A 23840-nucleotide genomic window follows, 5' to 3' on the forward strand; every position below is an offset into this window, starting at 1 on the left:
AAAATGACAAATAAGTTACTTACTTCAGGTAACATATTAACTACTTCTAACCTTTTCACGTAACCTCGCTTGGGAAATCATGAACTATCTCACTTTTGCAGCGAGCTTTAGATAATCACATGCGTTACTCGTGTGTATGTAAACATCTGGATCAGTGTGAATATCTTCTGATTTGCATTGGCACCTAAAGTGGTCAAGAGAGATGTCTCGACTGATAAGATATGGCCCACTTATAACCTTAAAACAGAAATTGAAGATCTTGTTTGCAACAGCTTTTATTTTGTGAGATTGAATGCGTCTGTTGTTTTCCGTCTATGTTAAAACAATGCAGAGAAAAAAAGGAAAGAATTCATATAAAAGTAATTCTGGTAAAACTTCAAATTTCATTTCAATTAGCTAAGTGATTCAGTCACTATTTTCATTTTTAAAAAACATAGTTCTCAAGAAGAAGAAGGACATTTAAGATAATTCTCTTTCTTTAACCCAAACAGGTCTTAAGCTGTTTTACTGACTTGACACAACTCAGCTGAAATGATTTTAAATGGGATCCCTTCTCTTTCTGACTTCAAGAAGGGGGGATGGGGTTTAGCACTGGGAAGTTGGGGAAGGGAGGGGGAGGGGGGCAATATAGGGTCACAAGCAGAACTGAAAAAAAAGGGGGGTCAATTTTTCCTTTCTCTCCAGGCTTTAGGAAAGAAAGGGAATGAAGCCAGAGTAAAGCAGAGAGAGAGAGAAGCCCAAACCAACCGAGGCGAGATGGATGACTGTGGGGGGGAGGGACTGGAGCAAGAGCGCTGCTTATTGGTAGGCTGCGGTCCTCGCAGTGGATGGATTGACTTTGCTCGGGTCGAATTACACCATTTGCCGTGCATTAGTTTGTTTTTCTCCCAGCCAGGAGAAGTTGATTCACTACGACGCGCACAAGAGATTTTCTGTTTTTTTGGATTACCAAAAGCGGCGCGTAAAAAGGATATATATACATAAAAAAAATATATATATACATATATATATATATAAGCCGTTTCAGATGAGGTGAGTCCCTTGCAGATGATACGTGGATGTACTTTTTGTTGCGCCACACACTGTACGGTGAAAGTCGAAGAGGGAGGAAAACTAGAGAAGTCTTTTCCTAGGAAAACTATAATATATTCCCTCTGACAGGGGCGCTGTGCTGATCTGTAAAAAAAAAAAAAAAAACACTGAGGGGAATAGTGGGACTCTGGACTGTTTTTATTTCAAGCCAGAGTCTGCTTGTTATTTATTTCTAGGTGACAAAATTAATCTGCTCAGCTCGGACGCTTCTTCCCACTGAGCGTTGGAGAAAGACGGGACCACGTTTGAATTGTTTACCCTGATACTTGCCCGCAACTTTTAATAAGACAACTAAATAAGTGAAAGCGGTTGATGTAAACATGCAACTTGGACTGCTTTATATAAACAAAGTGATTAGTTTGCGATAAACATCGCTGGATGGGAGCTATTCCTGCGCGCTGCTCTTTCCAAATCAATTCATGCAAATAAAGTCAGAAAGCTGGATAGTCAGGAAACGATCGTTCCTGTTTATGCCCTTCTTCACTGGTTTCCAAAGTTAATAGTAGTGGAAGGGGCTGGTGTATTGGCGTACGAGAGGGAGAGAGAGAGAGAGAGAGAGAGAGAGAGGGAGGGGATGATGGTATAGTGGGGGCTGTGTGGTCGTGGCAGAGCTTTGAAGATCACTCATCAGAGCGCAAGGGGGGCCCGGGGAACGGAGACCGAGCCCGAGTCAGAATGCTCCTGCGTGCGGAGAGCGGAGCTGAAAAATCACAGAGTGCATCTGGATGAAGGAGGGACAAAAAAAAAAAAAGAAAAAAGTGGGGTTCCGGATGGAGCTTAAAACAACAGGAATATCACAGGCTGGGCTTTTCCTCGCATATGGATTATCAAAGGATTATAACGTTCAGTCGGAATATCTCATTCATGCGTGAATTTGGCTGCTCAAGGTAGGTGACATGTGGGGTTTTCTTAAGGATAAAGTGTCTAATTTCCTGCGTTTTGAGACCAAAGCTGTGTGCGATCATCAAGGCGCACCTTAAATTTCTAACTGGACGGTTTACTGCTCTTTTTTTTTTTAATCCAAAAAGCTAATCAATGGCTGGAACGTCCATGAAATTAAAAGTATTTCTCGTTGATGATTGACTGTGGAAAAAGGGTTACAGCCCGTTGAAGCTATATTCCAACGTTTATTTATTTATTTTTTTACAAACATCCATATTTGCTGTTACTAGAATGAATCAAACTGCTGATGAAATGTTGAGTAAAATTATGAAAGTGTTTTCTCTTATTTTTATGTCTTAAAATCAACTTCTGGTGGCGGTGCACATGACTGGAGGGGTTGGTAAAGAGTGGGCTGTTAAACAATAAGAGGAGATGGGCGGACAGTTACCAGGAAGGTGGTTCCTTTTCTGATGCCTCTGCTATTTTTAAAGCATCCTAGCTTTTTTTTTTTTTTTTTTTTTCAAAGCCATCTTGACGTTGAATAGTAAACAGCAGAAGCGCTGCTAACCTTTTCGCAGACAGAGGGGGCATGAAAGCCCAGCTCTGGGCATGAATAAAGCGCAATGAAGGCAGTTAAAAAAAAAAACGTAGCCCCATCACCGTTGTCACTCCACCGCTGTCCCCCGAGTCTTTGTTGTTCTTTTGTATGAGTCCTACATGTGGACTAAAAGGGCTATGAAAGGATTTACCACGGACAAAACTCGAATGCCTTCATGCTCCGGTCTGCACAATGCATGCATTAGAGCAGGGGCTGGAGCATGGACTCTGTAGTCAGGACAGGGGTGAAACATCCTCATGCAAAGTTGGAACATTTGGAGTGAAAGAAGAGATATGCGGATTGGGATTTCAGAAAGAGTTCTGGAGTAATTCCACAATCTGCTGTGTTAGAAAATGTGGGCAAATTTGATGAAGAAAGCAACAGGAAGTGCTTATATTGTTTTGTGTTTTTTTTTTTCATATCATTTTATTTATTATTTAACAAATGCACACAGCTACTCCTAAACTAACTTGATTCTTCTTTTTGCTTTCTCAATGAATGTTTAAGCATGATGATAGTTGACTCATGATCTAAATGCTGGTTCCATATTTGCCAAATAATCTCGCACTCTCCTTTAGAAATACATCTAAATCCCCAAAAGTCTAAAGGATCTGAACTCCTGCCACAGAGATCACAGAGCTTAGCTGATGCTGTAATTACAAACTGCATGTAGTGGAGGAACACCACACCATGGGCCAGATGAAACATCAGAACAAGCCCTAATTTTTATTTTTTTATTTTTTCCACCTTTTCCGGACAGCACAGCTGGTCTGTGTCCCGCTTTCGCCTGGCTGGACACAGGGTCAGAGCTCGGTGACCAGAGCGACCACTGTTAACCTCCTCTACAGCCGGCCGTAACCCCGGAACAGCCGCCATTAAACCATACAGTGACCACTTTTATCCCTTTATGGTGTCCCTAAAATGCTGATCGCTGATTGCCTGGGCTAAGTAGACAGAGTGGTAAAAGCTTGACCATGTGCGCAACATTTGGCTCCAGTTTGTTTGTTTAGTGATCAGAAATATCCAATAAACATGGATCCACAGGCCAGAGGGGGGTGCGGTTCTATTGTGTTCTATTGCCCAAAGCCCCCTTTTGTGTCTTCGTCACACCTGCAACGTACGGCTTTTGTGCAGAACTACCGCTGAGAGCAGCCTTTCTTCTGTTTCACTCCCCTGTTCGTCGAGCTATGGAGGAAAAGTTTGGAAGCATGCATTCAAGGAAGCAAAAAACTTCCCTTTATGCCAAATCTCTGAAGCAACAAGTCCGACCAAGCCCGTCAGACGTAATCCTGGCATAAATAGCTGGCAGTTAGGAGTGCTATGCTTATTACTGGAGTGGGAAGGGAATAGATTTCATTTCTGTGCGTGTTTGGTAGCTGCTCTAATCATCTGGCCGACTCAGCCTTCCAGTGGAGCTGCATCTGGATTAATTTCACCGAGCCAAGTAGGAGAGCACCAAAAACCACGTTACAGGATGTACACAGCTTTAGGCCTGAAAAGTCACGCATGTTTGCATGTGTTTTTAAACATGCACAGGGTAGAGAAATGCCTGAAACCCCACTCCTTAGTTATCTGGTTTCCTGTGTTAGGTTCACCGCTCACGTAGTGTGAGATGACAAGTGGAGGAGCCCCCGAGCAGCAGCCGTTGTTCTGCTGGGATTACATCCACGCCACAAGTTCACACACAATTTACAAAATCTCATGCACTGCTGTTTGCTTCTCTTTCTTATGATCCCCAATCCCTCGGAGAAGGACCTCCTTGCAAGTAAAAAACAACTTCCATCCAGTGTCACAATGGAGGTGAGGCTACATGTGCCAGTGAAAACACAGCTAAGAGGAGGATAAGTGTTAATCTGTCGCGTTAAGCTTGGAACATTAAAGCTGGAGCTGCAACCACCATAACTGGGCTAGAGACCCAAGTCACCCACTGTCAGTAGAAACAGAAATCCAGCAGAACCCTTCCCCCCTCTCTGTTTCCCCCTCCCCATGTATAACACCGTGGACCGGAGCCAGCGGCGTCGGCAGTGAAAGTGCGTGGTTGTAGGACACTGAAAAGCCTGTAATAACAGAGTCAGAGCGAGGCAGCGCTGAATGGCACTGAGTTGCGTGACAAGCCGAGCGTCTCCAGACTTGTTGAGGCGTTGTGTGTGCACGCACGCACGCACACACACACCTACGTGCACATGGCCCCGTGCACATGGCCCCGTGCACACACTGGAGGGCAGGAACCAGAGAGCGCGAAGGCAACTGAAAACAAACTGGGCCTCATAAGAGAATAAGAAGTAATTTAGATCACTGACCTTACACTAAAGTTTCTATAGAAAGCTCCTTCAGAGTTCGGTGGCGATAGCCGTGCAAGGAAGATTATATCTGAGTGTCACCCTGAAGTGTTTTCCTCCTGGATTGTTTAGTAAAAGAAAAAAAGAAAAACTGGAATGTTTTTGACGAGGCAATGAATAGAAGCGCTGCAAAAATTTTTGACAAGTGAAGAAATGAGCTACCTGCGAACACCGCCAAGTTTGGGATATGTGTACAGCCTGCAGCTTTCATGAAAGCACCATAAAGTAGAACTGCACAGCTCAGTTTATTTACTTTTCATAGCTCTACCGCTTTTTTCCCCCCACTGTTGAGCATTTGGTATCTATTCCTGTCTCAAGCTTCTCTTCGAAACTCAGCAGTTTATTGCGCGAGATTTTAAAATAGCACAATTCTCAGTGCAAGAGTGCATCCAAAGAAAGAAGGTAGTTTAAAAAAAAAAAAGATGTGATGCTTTTAAGGGACACCAGCAGGCTTTTTTTTTTTTTTTTTTACAGAGCAGCAACATCACTTCTCCTTCTGATTAGGATCCTAACAGGTGCTCGGTATAGATCTCTGTGAAAATAACCCTCTGGTCCCAGAAATCTTTCAATTTCTGCTGAGACATCAAACCCCTAATTTAACTATTATGTGGACTGATGAAGCTTAAGCATCATCTCATACAGGCATTACATTACTCAGAGTTAATGACACTGCTCTTTCAAAGGCCTCAGTATCCCACAGAGCGCTGAATAGCCATGATTACACACTGCTCATGACTAAAACACATGGGCTTTACTCTGATTCCAGCTAACAACCCTTCCCTTTGATCAGCGAGCTGTAACTGTTTAGATCAACACAGGATTAGAGTGAAAAAGCAGCATGTTTTATATCAATGTGTTAGCATAAAGGCCGTCTTTATGCACTCTGCATGCTCACATGACGCTCTTACTTTGATTATACAGTCTAATTTGGGACCTGACCACCATGTGGTGTAGGTATTTTTTAATACCTGAAGAATTACTCCGGCGGCGCCGGCATCAAATATGTGATTCTTTTGAAAAGTTGAACCAATCAGATTTCAGTTTACAATGTCTTCACATTGCTACAGTGATTAGGGTGAGGGCTATAGATTTGTCTTCTCTGGCCGCTGATCAGCCATGTTTCCTGTGTGGATCAATCAAAGCGCTAATGGCTTGGCAGGGCCGGGCACACAGACAGCAGTGGAGCAGGTGTGGTTTGGGGCTAATTGAAAAATGAGTCGATACTTTCTCTCTCTGTGTGTGCGTTCCTATTTGTGCGTCCAACACAGCCCTTGCATTCTAGCATTTGAAAGTGCGATTATGCATGCGCAGCCTCATGTATGCGTCTGGGTATCTCAGTGTGCTCCAAGCTAATCCATCCCCCTGCCTGTGTGACGTCTCTCAGTAAATTGTTTATATCCGTTCAGGCTTTACCTCCATGAATAATTTGTTTGCCTTATAAATATTTGAATGTACACCAGTCATTAATATGCACAGACAGAGTCTGTCCCTAAAGTACTCCTTCACACACCGACTCACACATTAAACCCCCCGCCATGCCCACGATAAATTATTGCCGTTGCAACCGTTGGCATATCATATCTCCAATCAGACACTGTGTAAACCATTATCTCCTAAAATTACAACCGTGTCAAAACAACTGTACACATGTCGCAGTGCAGACGCAAGTGAGGGAATCACTGTCTTGCGATAAAAATAGAGCAGACCAGCTCCACGGAAAGCCCAGAGTGACACCTGCCAGCAGAGCACTGATAAAACTCTGCTAAGGTCAGAGCAGAGGCTGCGCTACCAGTGGTGATAAAGTGCCAATGCGCTGATTAGTGATGGGCCCGGCCAAGTGAAATGAATCAGAGCACAGATGTACGGCGACAGCAGGCGTCCCTCGCAGGGTGGACTTCCGCTGTCTCCAACACACACCGAGACGCCCCCACCACTCTATTTGGCTGACCTTCCTTTTAGAGAGCAGATGCAGCAAGAGGTTATGGGAGGAAAGTGGCCAAGCCTCACCATCAACAACCCAGTCATCAATAAATCAGAGGCAACGTTAAGTGTGCATCATTACGTCACAGCTGAACTTTTTTTAAAAATACATTCACCTGCTTTTCACACGCATCTCGTAGGACTAGAGTTGACGTCACCGTTGAGCCGTAGCACGAAATCCACCAACATCCAAGGAAACAACAAACCTGCATTTTTCTCCATGTCTCCAGGTAACATCTCCAGCAGTGTGCAACAGGAAGCGTCGTCTGTGAGCAGCCATGGGCCAGGGAGCTGCGCTTCTGCTCAGCAAGCTTCTGCTGTTGCTGGCAGCCTCGCGCACTCTCCTCGCAGTCAGCTTCCCGGAGGACATCGTGCCCCTAGACGTCGTTGACGCGCACTGTGAGTGGACACGCACAAAACTCTCATATCACATGTAATACCTCTTCACCTCAGGCTCCACATTTTTATTCATTTCATTTACTACACCGAATTAACACAAAAGGCAGAGTCCCATCCATTTTGCCTTGTCAGCAGTTCACACTCCATGGTGCCACATTCATAAAATCACTCTGCTGTACGGCCAGTTGTAGCATTGGGAAGATTTCATTTCCATTTCCGCTACGCACTGGAACAACGAAGCAAAAACGCTGACATAAGCAGCCTCCACCTAACACAGGAAACTAATGACATGCAGGTTTGATTGTTGAGAACGTACACAACAGTGCAATAGTGATTTGCAGTGTGTCTTAAATACAAGCCTTTGTTTGAACTTAATTTTAATCAGAGCAGTCACGTTAACGGAGTGAGATTATTTATTCCGACTGAAAGTGCGTGTGTGTGATTTCTCTGCAGTTACACGGCGGTACCCTGTGTTCAGAGGCAGGCCCTCTGTCAACGACTCCCAGCATCGCCTCGACTTTCAGCTGATGACCAAAATCCAGGACACGCTATTCATCGCTGGCAGGTATATTTAACGCACACACACATTTGCCATCTCGATCTGTCGTCTTTCCCTTTCTCACATCCCCCCACATCAATATACTCAGTCACTGCTTGGCACGTAAACACAAGCATACGGGTGAAAAAGCTCTTAGTGTTATTGGATCTGTGGCTTCCAGCCCTGCATCTGATGTATATGGCTGGTATTGATTCAATGAAGGCGTCCATCACACCCGCCTGACGTGCTTTCAGGGGGGTTTCTTGGCATCCTTACATGTCTTTTTCTGTATTTATGGCCAGCGGAATTAACGTGACTGCTAGCACTAATGTTGTTGCTCGAAATTGCTTTGACATCAACAATATGAAACGTCTCTCTAAAGTCCCTGCAGCCACCACATGGTGCTTTGTTGTCAGGTGTGATCCTATTCCTGCCAGTTTGTGCCTTCAGTAAAAAAAAAAAAAAGAGTCAGAAATATGTTGTCCAAGCGCTGATCAATCGTCAAATGAATGAAAATAAATCAAGAGCAATCAAAGCAAGCCCTAATTGTTGCCTGTCTCTATTTCTTCAGAGCCATTTCAATGGTAGACAACATGCTGGAAAGCATTTTTTCATTTCCTTATGCTAAAGAAACCATTAACCATATTGATCTGTTTGCTGCGTTGGGATGGTTTTTACTAACCTTTTCAAATTATAATTCATTGATTATCTACTTGTATCTACCCGCCGTTGCTTGTTTATACGGACCACCTTAAACAAGCCATCGACATTTGAGTTAACTTATCGAACCCTTGGTAATGTTCATGCAGAGAGAGCGTTCAGGACATTCAGAGAGGTAATCCTGAACATGAAGTTTCCCTGTATGCTGATGATCTTGCTTGTTATTTAAAATCCTCATTTTTCTTTGACCTTTGTGTTTTTAACATTGAGTCATGGCGGTGTACATCCAGCTCAGCAGGTGTAGATAAAATATGTTGTAGACATATGCTACCCACATTGCAGTCCTAAGACCTTCTGTCTGCCAAGAGAGACATTATGGTCTCTATTGGCACGCCATTATCAACAGAACATAGTTCATATAAATCAAACATGGATAAAGTAATGATTAAAGAAAAGAAATGTTTCTCAATAAATAGGACACAGATAATCAGGGAATTTTGAAGTCGGGCAGTTCTAGTTTATCATTTACTAAGGCAAACTCATCCTTCACTTGCATAGTTACATTGGGTGGTATGATTGTTAAAGGTATCATTTTGACATGATTAAGTTATAAATAGGATGCTCCAGAATAACACCGCTCAGTTCCTTCAATGAAGACTGAATGGTTGGACAGGCAAAATATTTGCCATTATATGTGGAGGCATGTTTATACAGCATGGACTGTACAAAATATATAAGCAATGTCTTTCCAGCACATCAAACAATGAGTGTTTTTTAGCTAAACCACAAAGTGACAGTTTGTGGTCCAGTTGGACATGATTTTAGCTAACATTTTAATTTGGTTTTATTCCACTTCAAGATCAATTTCTGTGCTTTGCTACCAAAGGTAACACCTTCAACAATATGGAGTAAACCGGATCTATATATTAAGACTTGTGAGGTTTCAAATGTGTGAATATGTCTACCATTTTATTTTGTGTTTTTTTTCCACCTAGTATCAATTTGGAGCATTTCTGGGACTGAGTTCTGAATCTGTAATTAAGTTTTAAAATTAAAATAAGGTCAGGTGTGAAAAATGTTTCATACCGGATATTGATTTTCCATATTCTGTCAGAATATTTACTTAGACCATGACTTAAATGAATATTGTCTACCAGTTGGAGACCACTTTGGTTTGATCTGGGGATCGCAACTTGTCATGAAGAAACAACTGATCACAATGCAAATTAGAATTGCAGCCAATGAAATTACAGTTTAATGTTGTGTTTTGTTCATACTGTAATTTTCGGTTGCATTAAAATTTTAATGAGATTAAAGTATGTTGACGAAAACCTATTTAAGTATATTTCTTTTTTTTTAAAAAAAAGCTAACATCCTGATTCTTTGTGGTTTTAGTTTGAGGTTACAAAAGGAGTTTGTTTTTTTTACAGGTGTAAAGTCTAATTGAGAATAGTGAAAATTGTAATGTAAACTGGGTTTCAAATTGATGAAGTTGTGAATTGACCCAGAGCCTCAGAAAAATCGCAAAAAAAGAAGATTAAAACAACCATGCCATTTGAACCTCTCAGTGTTTTCGTTGTTGTTCTGACGGAAGCGTGCGTGTGACGTTGTTGTGTGTTTGCAGGGATCAGGTGTACCTCGTCAGTCTGAGAGAATCCTACAGGAATGAGATCATTTCTTACCGGGTAAGATTCTCGCCACAAGCTGCTTTCTCAATCCACAGACTCTGAAAGGGCTCCTCAGAAAATACTGAGCCACATTCATCACAAACTGGACAGGTTGTAAAATGAGAGTGGAAAAACTGAGGTGGGGGAAGAAGGGGGGCTGTATCTGAGTGCAAGTCTGTGTATTTTGTTTGACATGCACATGTCTAATGCGCTGTGTGCGTCTTTACAGAAGTTAACATGGCGATCGGGCCAAGGTGACAGAGAGATGTGTGCTGTGAAGGGAAAACATAGAGTAAGTATGGGGAAAAAAAGGGACTTGACAAAGTGTCCAATGTGAGGAAAGAAGCGGGTGGATTTTCATTATATGTGTGTGCGTGTGTTTGTTTCCAGGATGAGTGCCACAACTTTATTAAAGTGCTGGTTCCCAGAAATGATGACCTGGTGTTCATCTGTGGCACCAATGGCTTCAACCCCATGTGCAGATACTACAGGGTCAGTGGACCGGGACGATTTCAGTTTTTCATTTGAAACCCGCTTAGCTGCACAAATTTCACAAATTTATGCAGCCGCTTAGATGTGCCCATGTTTCCGCTGGGTCTCCTCTGATGTGTGGGTGATTTCTGTGTTTCCTTTAGCTGGATAACCTCGAGTTTGACGGAGAAGAGATCAATGGTTTGGCGCGGTGCCCGTTCGACTCCAAGCAAACCAACGTGGCCCTCTTCGCTGGTACGGGTCGAACACACACCCGCCGGCGCGCATATGTAGTCTTGCAGGAGAACAACTAATGTGTTTCTACTTATGTTCTCATTATCACCTCCGTGTCTTTGCTACGGTAAAACTGCCTGCGGCGATAACAGCTCAGCCAATTAAGTGTTATAAAAGAAAAAAGCAGCGAGAAGCAGTGGTATCTGTTCTTTCTACTTTTTGTGACCGTTTATGTATTTGTTTTTGGCTTCTTAGAGGGGAAGCTGTATTCTGCAACAGTTGCTGACTTCCAGGCCAGTGATTCTGTCATCTACCGTAGTATGGGTGATGGATCAGCACTGAGAACCATCAAATACGACTCCAAATGGCTGAAAGGTGAGCAAATGGCCCTTTCTGTGCTTTTCAATTGTACGGAACAGTGCAGGTGGACGTCAGTCAATTAGAACATCGTAAAAACGTTAAACTTAACACATGTGGATTCCTTCACACAGTGGGTGAACATTTCAAGCCTTCATTTCTATTCACTTTGACGGTTGCATCTTGTGGCTAATAAAAATGAAAAGTGTAGTTTCTCAGAAAGTTTGCATATTACATAAAGCCAGAAAAAAATAACCCTAATACAGTCTACTAGATAGTTTGTCCACTGCTGGAAACCAACATGGCAGATGATGAGCTTTTGACTGCTGAGGTGTTAAGGAGAGTCACTTTGGTGGCATCCGTAAAAATCTACTTTGATCTTAAAGTAGGTCTTTGGACAACAATATTCCAGATATCCATTTTGGATACTTTAATGTACTGATTTGAACTTGAAATGTTGTGCAGGAAATGTAAATGAGACAATTTCCAGCTGAGGTTTCTTGCATGCCAAGCTTTTTCATTAAACTACTTCCACACATGCTTGTTTTATGAAGTCCCCTACAAGTCCATTTCATAATTTACGACACAGTTACCAGAAATCTCATTGTGTGGCCAATGCATGAGGAGGTTTATTATATACGATATACAGATTCATCTCCTGGTTGATCATGTTTGGTTGGGCTCCATAAAGTGCCGTTTCTGTGATCAATCAAAAAGATGTAAAAACTCCTCACGTAAAAACTGAACTGTATGAATAAAAATCAAGCTCTAAACTAAACCCCTTAAAGGGAAGGTGATTCATGTCATTGGCTAAATTTCAACCAAGTCTTGACAATATTGTTGCAGAGGAGGAAACATTTCCAGCAAAACTATAGTACCGTATCATTTAATAATAAAAAAAAGCCATCCGTCACTCTGAATTCTTCTCTGGAAATACATGCCAAAAATCTAAATGCCATGGTGCATGTACGTACGTGACTGTCAGAGCTGTTTTTGGAGTGATAGAGAGCTTTCCTGCCTTGCCAAGCTTCACGGGAGTATGGCCTGTTCTCTCCCAGGCAATCTAGGTCACCCCTGTCATATACGGCCTTGTACAAATCTCTGAAATATTCAACATCCACAGCAGTGGTGACGGTGCAGAAATACACTTTAACTCTCTGCCTGCGTCTCCCCCCGTTTCTCTCTCTCTTCCCCTCAGAACCTCATTTCCTGCATGCAGCCGAGTTTGGGAATTACGTGTACTTTTTCTACCGGGAGATTGCCGTGGAACACAGCAACCTGGGAAAGGTAAGACAGTGCAACCTCTGATCTAAACACCATGGATGTTCCTCCAAAACACAGTGTGCAGGACGTCCCTGCTTTAGTGGACGGGTTAGAATCGCTGCGATAAATGAGCCTCAGTGGTGATGGAAAGACGGCTATAAATCACATCCCAGTTGAAAGGGAAATTTCAACATCCAGTGTTTACTGGGAATGACTTTCAAATGTAAGACCATTACACAGTAAAAGGATTTGCCCCCTACAGGCTTTGTATTTTGTATCTCCCTCACACTCCAACAAACACAGTCATGTAATGGGAATTAGGACGGTCCACGTTGGAGACCAGCTTTGCGTTTGACCATACCTCACCCTGGGTTGGGCTGGGCCGGCCACAGGAAGCCGGCGTCTTCCATCAGCCACTAGCTACTAAATATTTTACCTCTACTAATGCTGGGGTGACACCTGGCTTCTGATGGAGGTTTGCACTGGTGAATTATTAAAAGCGTCTAAGCCGACTGCTTCATGTACCTCATTTATGCTCTCTGCCCCTGTAATATGTGCAATCAGACACACTTTCGCACAGTGCTGCTTTAAGTACATTTTTTTGCGTTTGTTTCATTCGGGGTGAACAATCTCCTCACACGGAGTTAAATATGAGTTGTGTGTGTGTTAAGTGATTTGTGCTGAGTTGCTACAGGATGGAGTTATTTATTATTCAAGAACCTGAAGTGTTTTTAGTGACACTCACGGAGATGCCGTCCTCTTCCGCTCGCCTCAGTCCTCTCTCCAACCTTCTTTTATCCCCCCACAGGTTGTTTATTCCCGAGTGGCCAGGATCTGCAAAAATGACGTCGGCGGGTCGCAGCGAGTGCTGGAGAAGCACTGGACCTCTTTCGTGAAGGCGAGGCTGAACTGTTCCGTGCCGGGGGAGTCCTTCTTCTACTTCGACGTGCTTCAGTCCATCACCGACATCATCGACGTCAACGGCGTTCCCTCCGTGGTGGGCGTGTTCACCACACAGATGAACAGGTGAGCCACAGAGGGAGGATCTTGGGCTGTATATTTCTTCAAACATCCCTATTCACTGGTGTCATATCCCTTCCACAGTATTCCGGGGTCAGCAGTGTGTGCCTTCTCCATGACTGATATAGAGAAAGTTTTCATGGGCCGGTTCAAGGAGCAGAAGACCCCTGACTCTGTGTGGACGCCGTTTCCAGAGGAGAAGCTGCCAAAACCTCGGTTAGAATTTTAACTCAAGGCAATACGCCCACCGTTCAATAAACAATCCGAACAGGGAAAGGGCATGCGCAGTAAGGTGGTTAAAGAGTGTTATGAATTACTGAACTTTTGTTTTTTTTGAGCAGCAGCTGTTAACCACCTCAATTTTCTCTTTCTTAGTCCTTCTTTGTCATGGTTAAACCCAGTGAAATCAAATCTTTTTCACAAGCAAGCCACCGGGTTATTAGCTTTGACCCAGCACACACACTTGCCATCTGCTGGTGATTAAATTATTAATTTGGCATAATTAAATGCATTGAATATTTAGCTAGTTTAGTGTTGGCGCTTATATCGGCTGCCTTGCCCTGCGTCCAAAACACAAAGTCCGCGTTGCACCTCATTACCCCTGTAAATCATTGATGAGGGATAATCATGCATATGTATATTTTATGTTTCCAGCTGAGGCCTTTTCCATACCCCAAAAGACACCTGCTACTTCCCCCTCCCTAAACTGTCCCGGCGCTTTTCATTCATTTCATTGTATGTTATAATTGCTCCTTGGTGTTTGACGGTATAGGCCCAATCTTTGACCTTTTGCCCTCTGTGCATGTGCACTCTCCATATCTTAGGCCTGGGAGTTGTGCAGGTCATGATCCGGCTGCATCCTTTAAGAGCTCTGTGGAGTTTCCAGACGACACCCTGCAGTTCATCAAGTCCCACCCCCTTATGGACACAGCTGTGCCTTCGATTGGGGACGAGCCTTGGTTCACCAAGACACGTGTCCGGTAAGCATACATGGAAAAATGCACACACCCGTGGGCATCACATATACATGGAAAAACATCTGTCGATGGAAACACAAGACCTACACTCTGACACACACATTTATGGGTGTATGTGCCAGTAAGATATACAGAACGGTTCCAAGTTTTTTATGTCATTACTGACATGTTTATATGTCACTTTTGTGGATAAAGGCTTCCTGTTTGACCTGTTTGAAACCTAAAATGTTTTTCTAGTTTTTTTCTTTTTCTTCCTTTTTTACGTCGTTTGTGTTATGACTATTTTTAGAGGGACTGAAAGGTTTCTAAATCAAAAAGAAAAACAAGACTGTACATAACAGTCTCACATTAGGATAAACTATGTGCAGTTTAGATGGCTATGGGAAAAGAACATGCCTTTTTAGTAAGGCAGGTTTGTGTTGATCTTCATTAGTCAAGTAATGGATATATACTCACCAAAATATCTATAGTGAAAAGCAGTATTTTCAAAATATAAAACAACCCCAACTTGAAGTTCACAAAACTTGGAATCACACATGAAACATGCACAAAAAACAAGCTCTTATCTTTATGGGGTAAATATCACGACTTTTTGGTGCCCAAAGTTTATCCAACATGTTTTCCAGTTTACATTTTTTTACTTACAAATACTGGGAATTAATAAAATCCCGGTTCTATTTAAAAGCTAAACAAAATATTCACCTAGATAAAAGATGACACCCGTGCGTCTAATTGGGCTGTACCCCCCTTTAGGTGGTATAAATGAAGGGTCCATATAGAGGCAGGGATGTGCGATGTGACACTTCTGTTTGCCTTAAATGTTTCCCACTGTAGATCTTTGGTTCACTCCCAAATAGATAGCTGTTTTGCAATTTCAGGAAAAGCTGCATTCAGTTGAAGTTCCTCATGTTTAAATATCAGTAAGAGTATGCAGTAATGGACTAGACACACAGTGAATTATGAAGAAAAGTGTTGGCTTGAGAGCTATTGCTTTGCCTTGTATTTTGATTCTTAGCATTTGATTAAACATTATTTAGATATATAATAATTTCACTGATGTTTCTCTGCTACTTATGAAGGTACCGACTAACAGCGCTGGCTGTAGACGGCCAAGCAGGACCCCACAAGAACTACACGGTGGTCTTCATCGGCGCCGAGTCGGGGGTCGTCCTTAAGGTCTTAGCGAAGACTTCCCTTCTATCCCTGAATGAGAGTCTGTTGCTGGAGGAGATTGATGTCTTCAATAGGGCCAAGTAGGTCTACGTTAACCTTCTTCCATCTCTGTGTTTGCTTTTCTTCTCTGTTTCTCTTCCCCTTTGTGTCTTTCGGTTGGTGAGTCAGCAACTCTTAAAATAAAAGCGCCCGGCACACATGGCGGCGTCTGCCTGCCTGCATTCTCCACAATTGCAGTGCAAGTGATTATTTATCTGATGAAGCGTCACATGTTAAAGATTAAATTGCTGTTAGGCTTGGACAAAAGGTTACACCTTAAGTGTCCCCATCTACTGTCACTTAGAGGATTGAGTTTGCTGACAGGTTTCTATCGTCTCCTTCCAGGTGCCCGTCTAACCGTGAGGATGATAAGCGTGTCCTCTCGCTTCATGTGGACAATAACACACACAGCCTTTATGTTGCCTTTTCAAGCTGTGTCATCCGTATTCCCCTGAGTCGCTGTGAAAGGCACTCCTCCTGCCAAAAGTAAGTGAGACCGTACTCATTGCATGGGGTTGTACTGTCACTCATAGGTGTTTGACCTTATTTGAGGCGTTTTTCACGTAAACATCATAAAGGGCATCATAGCGGTTTGACCTTAGGCGGCCGTATGGTTAATGTTCAGTCAGTCACAAATGATAACGATGTTCTTTCCATAATCATTAAGCCTGTTTTTCACTGTGTTTGTGTGCCAGGTCATGCATTGCATCAAGAGATCCTTACTGTGGCTGGAAGCCTCATGGAGCCTGTGAGAGGATACAGCCTGGTGTTTTGTGAGTTCAAGCGCCGGTTTCCAAAAAAAGAAAACAAAATACCAAATATGAGAAAACAAGACTGCATGTTGCAACTCTTTAAGTAACAGCCAAGCTTTTCCCTTCATATTTTCAGGAAAGGATACGAACAGGATGTTGAATATGGAAATACCACTCACCTTGGAGACTGTCAAGGTATGACTCTCATCGCCATGCCGTGCCATTGATCCTGCAATGCGGACAAACACATTCACTTATGCTCACACTTATACAGACTGTACACAAATGAAACACAAACCCATCTCTGCATACACCATAAGCCTGCACACTCACAACCAGTAACCACTCCAGTAACTTTACCACTTACATGTATTCGCATTATTAACACACACATCTACATACAGTACATGGCCACCTGTAACTATGGCTGCCTGTAAGGCCACACATGGACATGTACAATTAAAAGGTCATGCTTAGCTCATGCAAATGACAGAAGTCTTATTACATTTTATGAGTGGACAAATATAATCCTAAGGAATCTCACTTAAATGCACTTTTCTCTTCATGTGTATTGGCTAAACATGACCAAGGCTGAACCTCAGTATTGATCAGAACCAGAGGGCTTCCAGTCAGAATAAATAAAAAAACAAAAAAAAGCTGCTAGGAAGCTAAATATTAGTTGTCAAAGCAGGTTTTAAGTGTTCAGTTTTATTTTTACCTCTGAATTCCCTTATAATGATTTCTTGTCCTTTTAATTGTTTTTAGTGTTTTTGGGCACTACCTCAGCGCCAGATTACAAATCATTTGGCGACCCTACCTCTGGTTAGTTTGATCTTTTACTCAACTGGTTTCTTTCCTTGAGTTCAGCGTTTCCCACCCTTATTCTTTCCATCCTTGCTACTTTTCATCTCTTGTTCCACACAACTACTGAATGCTAACGCTTCATTTTTCACCGTCACAAACAACGTAGTCCACATAGGTGCTCTAACCACAGCACAGAACCACTCATAGCATCACTTCCTTTCCTGATTCATCCATCTTCTCTTATGCATGCCAACCATTCAACTCTTAGCATCCGTAATGTTGTGTACCAACGCCAACACTTTAATCTAATATTTTTCTTCTTGTTTAGAATATTCAATGATGCACTGTTTTGGCTCTGTAAATGTGTTTTTTCTTTTTTGTTTTGCTTTTTTAAGTTTTTTTCTCTCACAAATGCTCTGCTCATGCCTACTAATTGGGATAACAGTATGCTTTACACTCCTGCACAATTTGTTAACCGTTTGTTTGTCACCACAGACATGGCGTTTTCATCTGCACCAGTCACTGTCCAACCCAGTGGGCCCATACAGCCCCCAGTACTCATACCCAGTCAAAGCCCCAGCTCAGGGCCTCGTCCAGAGCTCTACGGCTCAGGCTTTGTGCTACAGGATGACCCAGCCACATCCCATTCTTTAAACTCTCTCCCAGGGGGGCCAGAGGGTAAGGCTCATAGGGAGGCCAAAAATGCTGTGTTAAAGCTGGTCTAATAGTTACCAGCAAAAAGCAAGAAGAGTCTTTCATATCTATTGGCAACCTTGGTAGAGATAGATTGAAAGCCTTAAAAATGCCTAAGCTTTTAGAAAACAAACTTTAATTTGACTACATTTATTCAGTGCTATCAAATTACTTTCTTGCTGAATACCCAGGGTCACAATTTACACAAAAATCATACTAAATAAATGTTTTTTTTTGTGTATTATGTGAGTATGTGTAGGTATATAAATATATGCATATATGTTGGGTTCATGAATATGCCTATTCTTAAATAAATAAATAAATGTAACCAAATCAGTTGTTTATATTTATTTATACTTTTATTGAGTTGATAATAAAGTTTAGAAGTATTTAAAGGGTAATCCACGACCTGGGGTATGAATATTACATGACACACAACCCTTTTTTTCTTAGTCATTTTTCTGAAAGGAGCATACAGGAGAGTGTCTTTAAAGGTAGGCAAATTTGTGTTGATCTAAATAAGTCAGCAAATGGCTATAATAGATACTCATCTGAACTTATCTATATCCACAGTCAGAGCAGTATTTCAATTAGAAAAAGGCTGAAAAACATACAAAATCCAAACTCAACTGTTTGAATACCACAAAAAAAGAACAGCACATGTCTCAGCAAATGTCTCCATAACATGTGTTTCCATGATTTTTGGTGTTGTCATTATCTTTACCCGGGGTGCCAATAATTGTGGAGAGCACTTAATGCACAGAATTTCTACATTATTTGTGTTGCTTTTGTCTGTTATAGTTTTGTGTCACCACTTTCTTTTTCTTTGCTTTTTTTGTTTCCTGTCAAGTTATTTACTTCCTATCACCTTCTTTCTTTATTTGTTTCTATCCTTTTTTCTAGAAATCTTTTGGCTAGCTTTAGTGACACTTTATCCTGGCTGGTAGATAATTGACTGGGCCTCCTGTGCCACACCACTGCTGTGGCTGTACAGTGGATCACTAACCCCCTTCCGTGTCTGTGGTTACTAACAAACCTTGTGTAGAGCAGAAGCTTCCTGAATGCTCTGAATGCAAACATTGCATCTCTATTCTCCAACCAAGATCCTGCTGCAAAAAAAAAGTCAATTTGGCTCCATCTCAGATAAGAGAGCACTCTTTTCCTGTTGATGCTTAGAAGCATGATAGCCTCTTGTGGAATGCTGGTCAAGTCAACTCTTTTGAACTAACAGTGCTTCCTGATGGTGAAATGGATGCAGGTACAGAGCAGTGACTGCCAAATTTCACCATGTGTCCTTTATTGTGCTTTACTAGTTTGAAGAATGTGAAAGTAGTTGACTTGCATGTAGGTGCTTTGTATGGGAGAAGCGTAAAAGTGAAAAATCCAGCATGATTGTTTTACACACAAACATTTCTTCTGGTATATGGTGAAGTGTGTGTCATTCAATAACCCCAATGGCAAGTGTATTCGTTGAGGTGTTAACCATTGTGTCACTGTATTGTAGGTGTATGGGATATCCGTACTGGTGACAGTAACCAGATGGTCCACATGAACATCCTCATCACCTGCGTCTTTGCTGCTTTTCTGATGGGGGCTCTCCTGGCTGGGCTGATTGTTTTCTGCTATCGAGACTCTGTCCTTCGTAAACCAAGGCACGTCCACAAGGACATGGAGTCTGCACCATCCTGCTCTGACTCAACTGGGAGTTTTGTCAAACTCAATGGCCTATTTGACAGCCCTGTAAAGGTACAACAAGAAAACGTAATTTATCCTTCAACATGTTTTGGCAACAAGTACCTAAAAATTAAGCAAAGATGTGTCTTATCTTACTGTGTTTCCTTTACGTTTATGTTCTTAGGAATACCAAGCCAACATCGATTCTCCCAAGCTGTTCACCAATCTGCTTAGCAATGGTAAAGACTTGAATACGCCCAATGGTGACACCAAGACAATGATTCTGCGGGATGGCTGTCAGCCCCCGGAACTGGCTGCTCTACCCACTCCAGAGTCCACTCCTGTACTTCAGCAGAAAGGCCTACAGCCCATCAAGAACCAGTGGGAAAAGGCTCATGGAAAGGTCAGCGGACCCCATAAGGAAGCCAACCCATCAGCAAAGAGTCCACAGTTTCTTTCTTCTTCACCTGCACCTGCTAATGCAAGTTCCAACCACCCTCATATTGCCCTGGGACACTCCAACATCCCCAGTGCAGTTGTGCTGCCCAATGCTACACATGACCAGCCTAACCTTGACCATGGTGATGAAACTTTGCCACATTCTTCTGAAAAGCAACTGAAGATTCCAGATTGTAAAGGAAACAGGAAAGATCAGAAGAGGTCTGTGGATGCCAGGAATACCCTGAATGATCTTTTAAAACATCTTAATGACTCTGTGGCCAACCCAAAGGCCATTCTACAAGAAGAATCAGGGCCTCGCCCAAGGCCTCATCTCATGCTGGAGCCAATGGAGGAACTGACTGAAGTACCGCCAGCTGTGCCCAGCCGTGAAGCTTCCTTGTATTCTCCCTCCTCCTCTCTACCAAGGCACAGTCCCACTAAAAGGGTTGATGTTCCCATGCCTTCCACTCCCACTACACCCACAGGAAGCCTAAGCATGGGTGGGACCCTTGAAAGACAAAGAGGGGGTTACCAACTCCACCGGAGTGCCTCTCACAGGCAGTCCTTATCGACCTCACCAAATGGAGTAACCATGGGGGTGTCTGTGTCTCGTCAGCACAGTATGAACAGAGGGGGATACATGCCCCCAACACCCCCTTCTAGACTTGACTCTCATGGTGCAATGGTGGCATCAGGGATGCACTCACCCCACCCACCTTCTGTTTCTCGACAGAGCAGCTACAGTGGGCATGGCTCGCTTCCCCGAACAGGGCTTAAAAGGACCCCATCATTAAAGCCAGATGTGCCCCCAAAACCCAATGGGTTTCCTCCACAGACTCCACAGATGCGAGTGGTCAACAAGTACAGTTATTAACATGGACAACCATGGACATTTCTAAACAGGCTCTTGGTCTGCAGAGCTTTGTGCTCAAGGGCTTGGGATGTCTGGATGGGATAAGGCCTTGTGTGTGTTTGTGTATCACCTTGAGGTGTTTAAATGCTCTTTAAATGGCATGTGCATTAACTTGCACTGGAAAGGCAAGACACCACATGGCCAAAGAAACCTACTGGGCCTCCCTCCAACCCCAACTGCTTCCCTGCACCCAGTAGCCACAAGGGAATGAATAGCAGACAGTGGTGAATTTGCTGCTCACCATTGTTCCTGGGTTTTGGTGCCACCTGTTCCAATGTAAGGTACAAGGTTTAGGGCATCCTCAACAGGCCAGTGTGGCATACGTGTGGGCAAAAGTAGTAGAATACTTGAAGAATGGTTCTCAATTGTCACTGCCCTTGAGCACTGATTTCCCACTAATGTGAACTGATCAGAGAAGAGGTAGGCGATGACCATGGTTGTGATACGCCTGGGGAAATAAAGAAAGTTAATATTCATTGTGTGCATTCTGCTTTAGCTACATCTGACTACAAGCAACTAAACTGAGTACCAGGCAAGGTGAAAAAGGATGTGAATGCTTGAATGTGTCTTGGTCGACCAGAGAAGCAGCTTTCTGAAAAAGTAGCGTATATATTTGGTCTTGAGTTTCCACATGTCAGTGAAAGCACCTTAAGATGGGTTGAAGACTTGAGTCACTGTCTTTTATTCCAACATTATAATCTGAATCAAGGATGCATCCATTTTTGTGTCACACACTAATGATCATTTGGTTGGGTTGGGCTGAAGTTGCTTATGTTGGGTGTATGCTGAAAGCAGGGACTCTGTTACTCACTGGGAAATTTGACTTCTTGACATTTGCTGCTATGGGTTTTAGACAGAGCATTTGTCATTAATGCATTGTTTCCTCAACCAATGCTAGGACAGCTGATATGGGTGTGGACATTTGCTTGTGTCTGAGTCTGTGTGTTATACTGTAAACAGAGGTGGAAAAGTACAGATCAACACACTGTTGAGACTAAAACATTGGATAGAATGTTTTTCTCCAGGACTGAAATGCATCCTTTTCTTAATTGCCCTTGTCTAGGAGTTCTACTGGTCTTCTCTCATTAGTAGTAGTATTAAAAATACATAATATCGCCCCGCTTTGAAATACTTTTAAACATTATTTTCAAGTGTTTCTTGTCTCTCATTAAATGTACCACTGTGAAAGTAGCAAAAGAATTTTATACAATGTTGACATTTCAGCTTACTTCTGTTCTCTTAGACTTATGCCCCCTAATAACACAAGGCTACCAGGAGTTTGCCCCTGCAATAAACCTAAGGAGGAAAAACGAATCTGAACTCAGTACAGTGCAACAACATAATATTCTTGTCATGTGCTCCACAGCCTGTGTTTCTAGTGCAGTTCTTTTCTGCAAAAGGCCAGTGTACAATCAACTCAACATTCACTAATGTGTCCAAATAAGTCATGCTGGGAATGACAAGGTCCTGTATATACTTAAATAATATAAATAAAGGGTATAAATATTTTTAGGCAACTGAACCTGAATCTGTGCATTGTGTGCCTTATTCACAAAACAAATTAGTACAGTATATATTGTTGGCAATGTTAATTGGTTCTCTGTATGTGTCACATGTTCTGCAAATGTTTTTATACAAGCAATTTGAAATTTAGCAGGATGTCTGTCTAAAAAAGTTTCTAACTAATTCCACTTGGGAGTTTAAGTCCCCCAAAAGGACAGTGGAAAATACTTATTGGGTTAAAATTATTTATTCCCTTTTACTGCCAGTGTTGCGAAGATTTGTGATATTCCACGACAAAGTGGTGCCATGCAGTGAATGTACTTTCATAACTACGGGATGTAGGGGCAGTCAAGACATTGCGCTGTTGAGTAGAAGGCTCGACGTCCAGCCCGTCCTGCTCACTGCCAATGTATTAACACAGTATTCAAATGTTCAGATGAAAGCTGTCCCTTGGCATAGCCGGCAGTGGTGCAGATTCTGTAATTCCCGAGACATGTTGGGAGGGGGATTGTTTCTGTTTGCCAGAAAGGACGATTTAGGGGGATCATTTCTTGTAGCAGTGAGTACATGATTTGGGTGACTTTTGCAGTCTTTTTTTTTTTTTTTTTTGAGTGTCAGTTGCCTGTTAGCCCAAAGCCACGTTTTGTTTACAAGTGATGATTGTATGTAGAGGCTTTCTGCCTGTCATCTAACCAGTGTTTATGCTCTGTTTTCTACTCGACACATGCACACCGACATCACAGACATGCACTCATCAAACACTGCTCAACTGCCTTGTACATTGCAATATGACCTGGGTCTTTTCGTTGCAATCCAAACTGAAGCCTTTATATTTCAGTCAGACTTTAATGTATGTGTAGATGAAACATTTTATCTCACGTATGTTTGTTTTAAATACTGTGCATAATGGCTATGCACAGCCAGCTGTATATTTTATCTCCAGAGTATTTGGGCGTGTAGATATGTGTAAAGTTGTACTGTGAATGTGTAAATAATGTTTTGTTTTTTTTTGTTTCATGTTTTTGTTGATTTTTTTAACTCGGCACGTATAGTTGAAATAAAATATTACTGCACAGAAATTGTTTCTCTGTGGTGTTTTTCAGCCAACAAAATAAAAAAAAATAAAAATTGCATTTATTTAAAAAAAAATACCAATTATGCATCTGATCCTTAGAATCTGACATGGGAACCATAATTTGTATTGGTTTGTTATTGCATGAAAATGAGGGCCTGATGCTTTGTCTCAGTTGGTTTCTGTGAGCCCATCAGACACACGACTGAGGAACGACTAAGCCTATTTTTAGATGTTGGCTGTTGTGATGTTTGAGGTCAGCACAGAGTCGGCCACACAACACAGCATGTGGGAAATAC

At 42.4% G+C, this 23840-nt stretch overlaps 1 protein-coding gene across 7 annotated transcripts; it reads left to right on the top strand.

Annotated features, from left to right (window-relative positions):
* The first annotated feature begins 839 nt into the window (after positions 1-839).
* On the top strand, positions 840-23548 carry sema6d (semaphorin 6D). 7 transcript variants are annotated; one of them, XM_032561192.1, is made up of 20 exons: positions 840-1032; positions 7122-7290; positions 7744-7855; positions 10113-10173; positions 10385-10447; positions 10546-10647; positions 10791-10881; positions 11116-11235; positions 12416-12504; positions 13289-13506; positions 13585-13716; positions 14325-14480; positions 15557-15730; positions 16035-16175; positions 16385-16462; positions 16578-16636; positions 17207-17263; positions 17741-17923; positions 19443-19699; positions 19797-23548. In XM_032561192.1, exons 2-20 carry the CDS (start codon positions 7170-7172, stop codon positions 20925-20927), a joined length of 3345 nt encoding a protein of 1114 aa, XP_032417083.1. In that variant the 5' UTR covers positions 840-1032; positions 7122-7169; the 3' UTR covers positions 20928-23548. The 7 variants fall into 7 exon arrangements, with proteins under 7 accessions (XP_032417083.1, XP_032417082.1, XP_032417085.1 ...); XM_032561191.1 differs by lacking the exon at positions 840-1032 and adding an exon at positions 1696-1979; XM_032561193.1 differs by lacking the exon at positions 840-1032 and adding an exon at positions 1697-1979 and having other exon boundaries at positions 19443-19684.
* The last annotated feature ends 292 nt before the right edge of the window (positions 23549-23840 follow it).

Source organism: Xiphophorus hellerii, chromosome 4 (assembly GCF_003331165.1).
Source record: "Xiphophorus hellerii strain 12219 chromosome 4, Xiphophorus_hellerii-4.1, whole genome shotgun sequence".
NCBI classification, from domain to species: domain Eukaryota; kingdom Metazoa; phylum Chordata; class Actinopteri; order Cyprinodontiformes; family Poeciliidae; genus Xiphophorus; species Xiphophorus hellerii.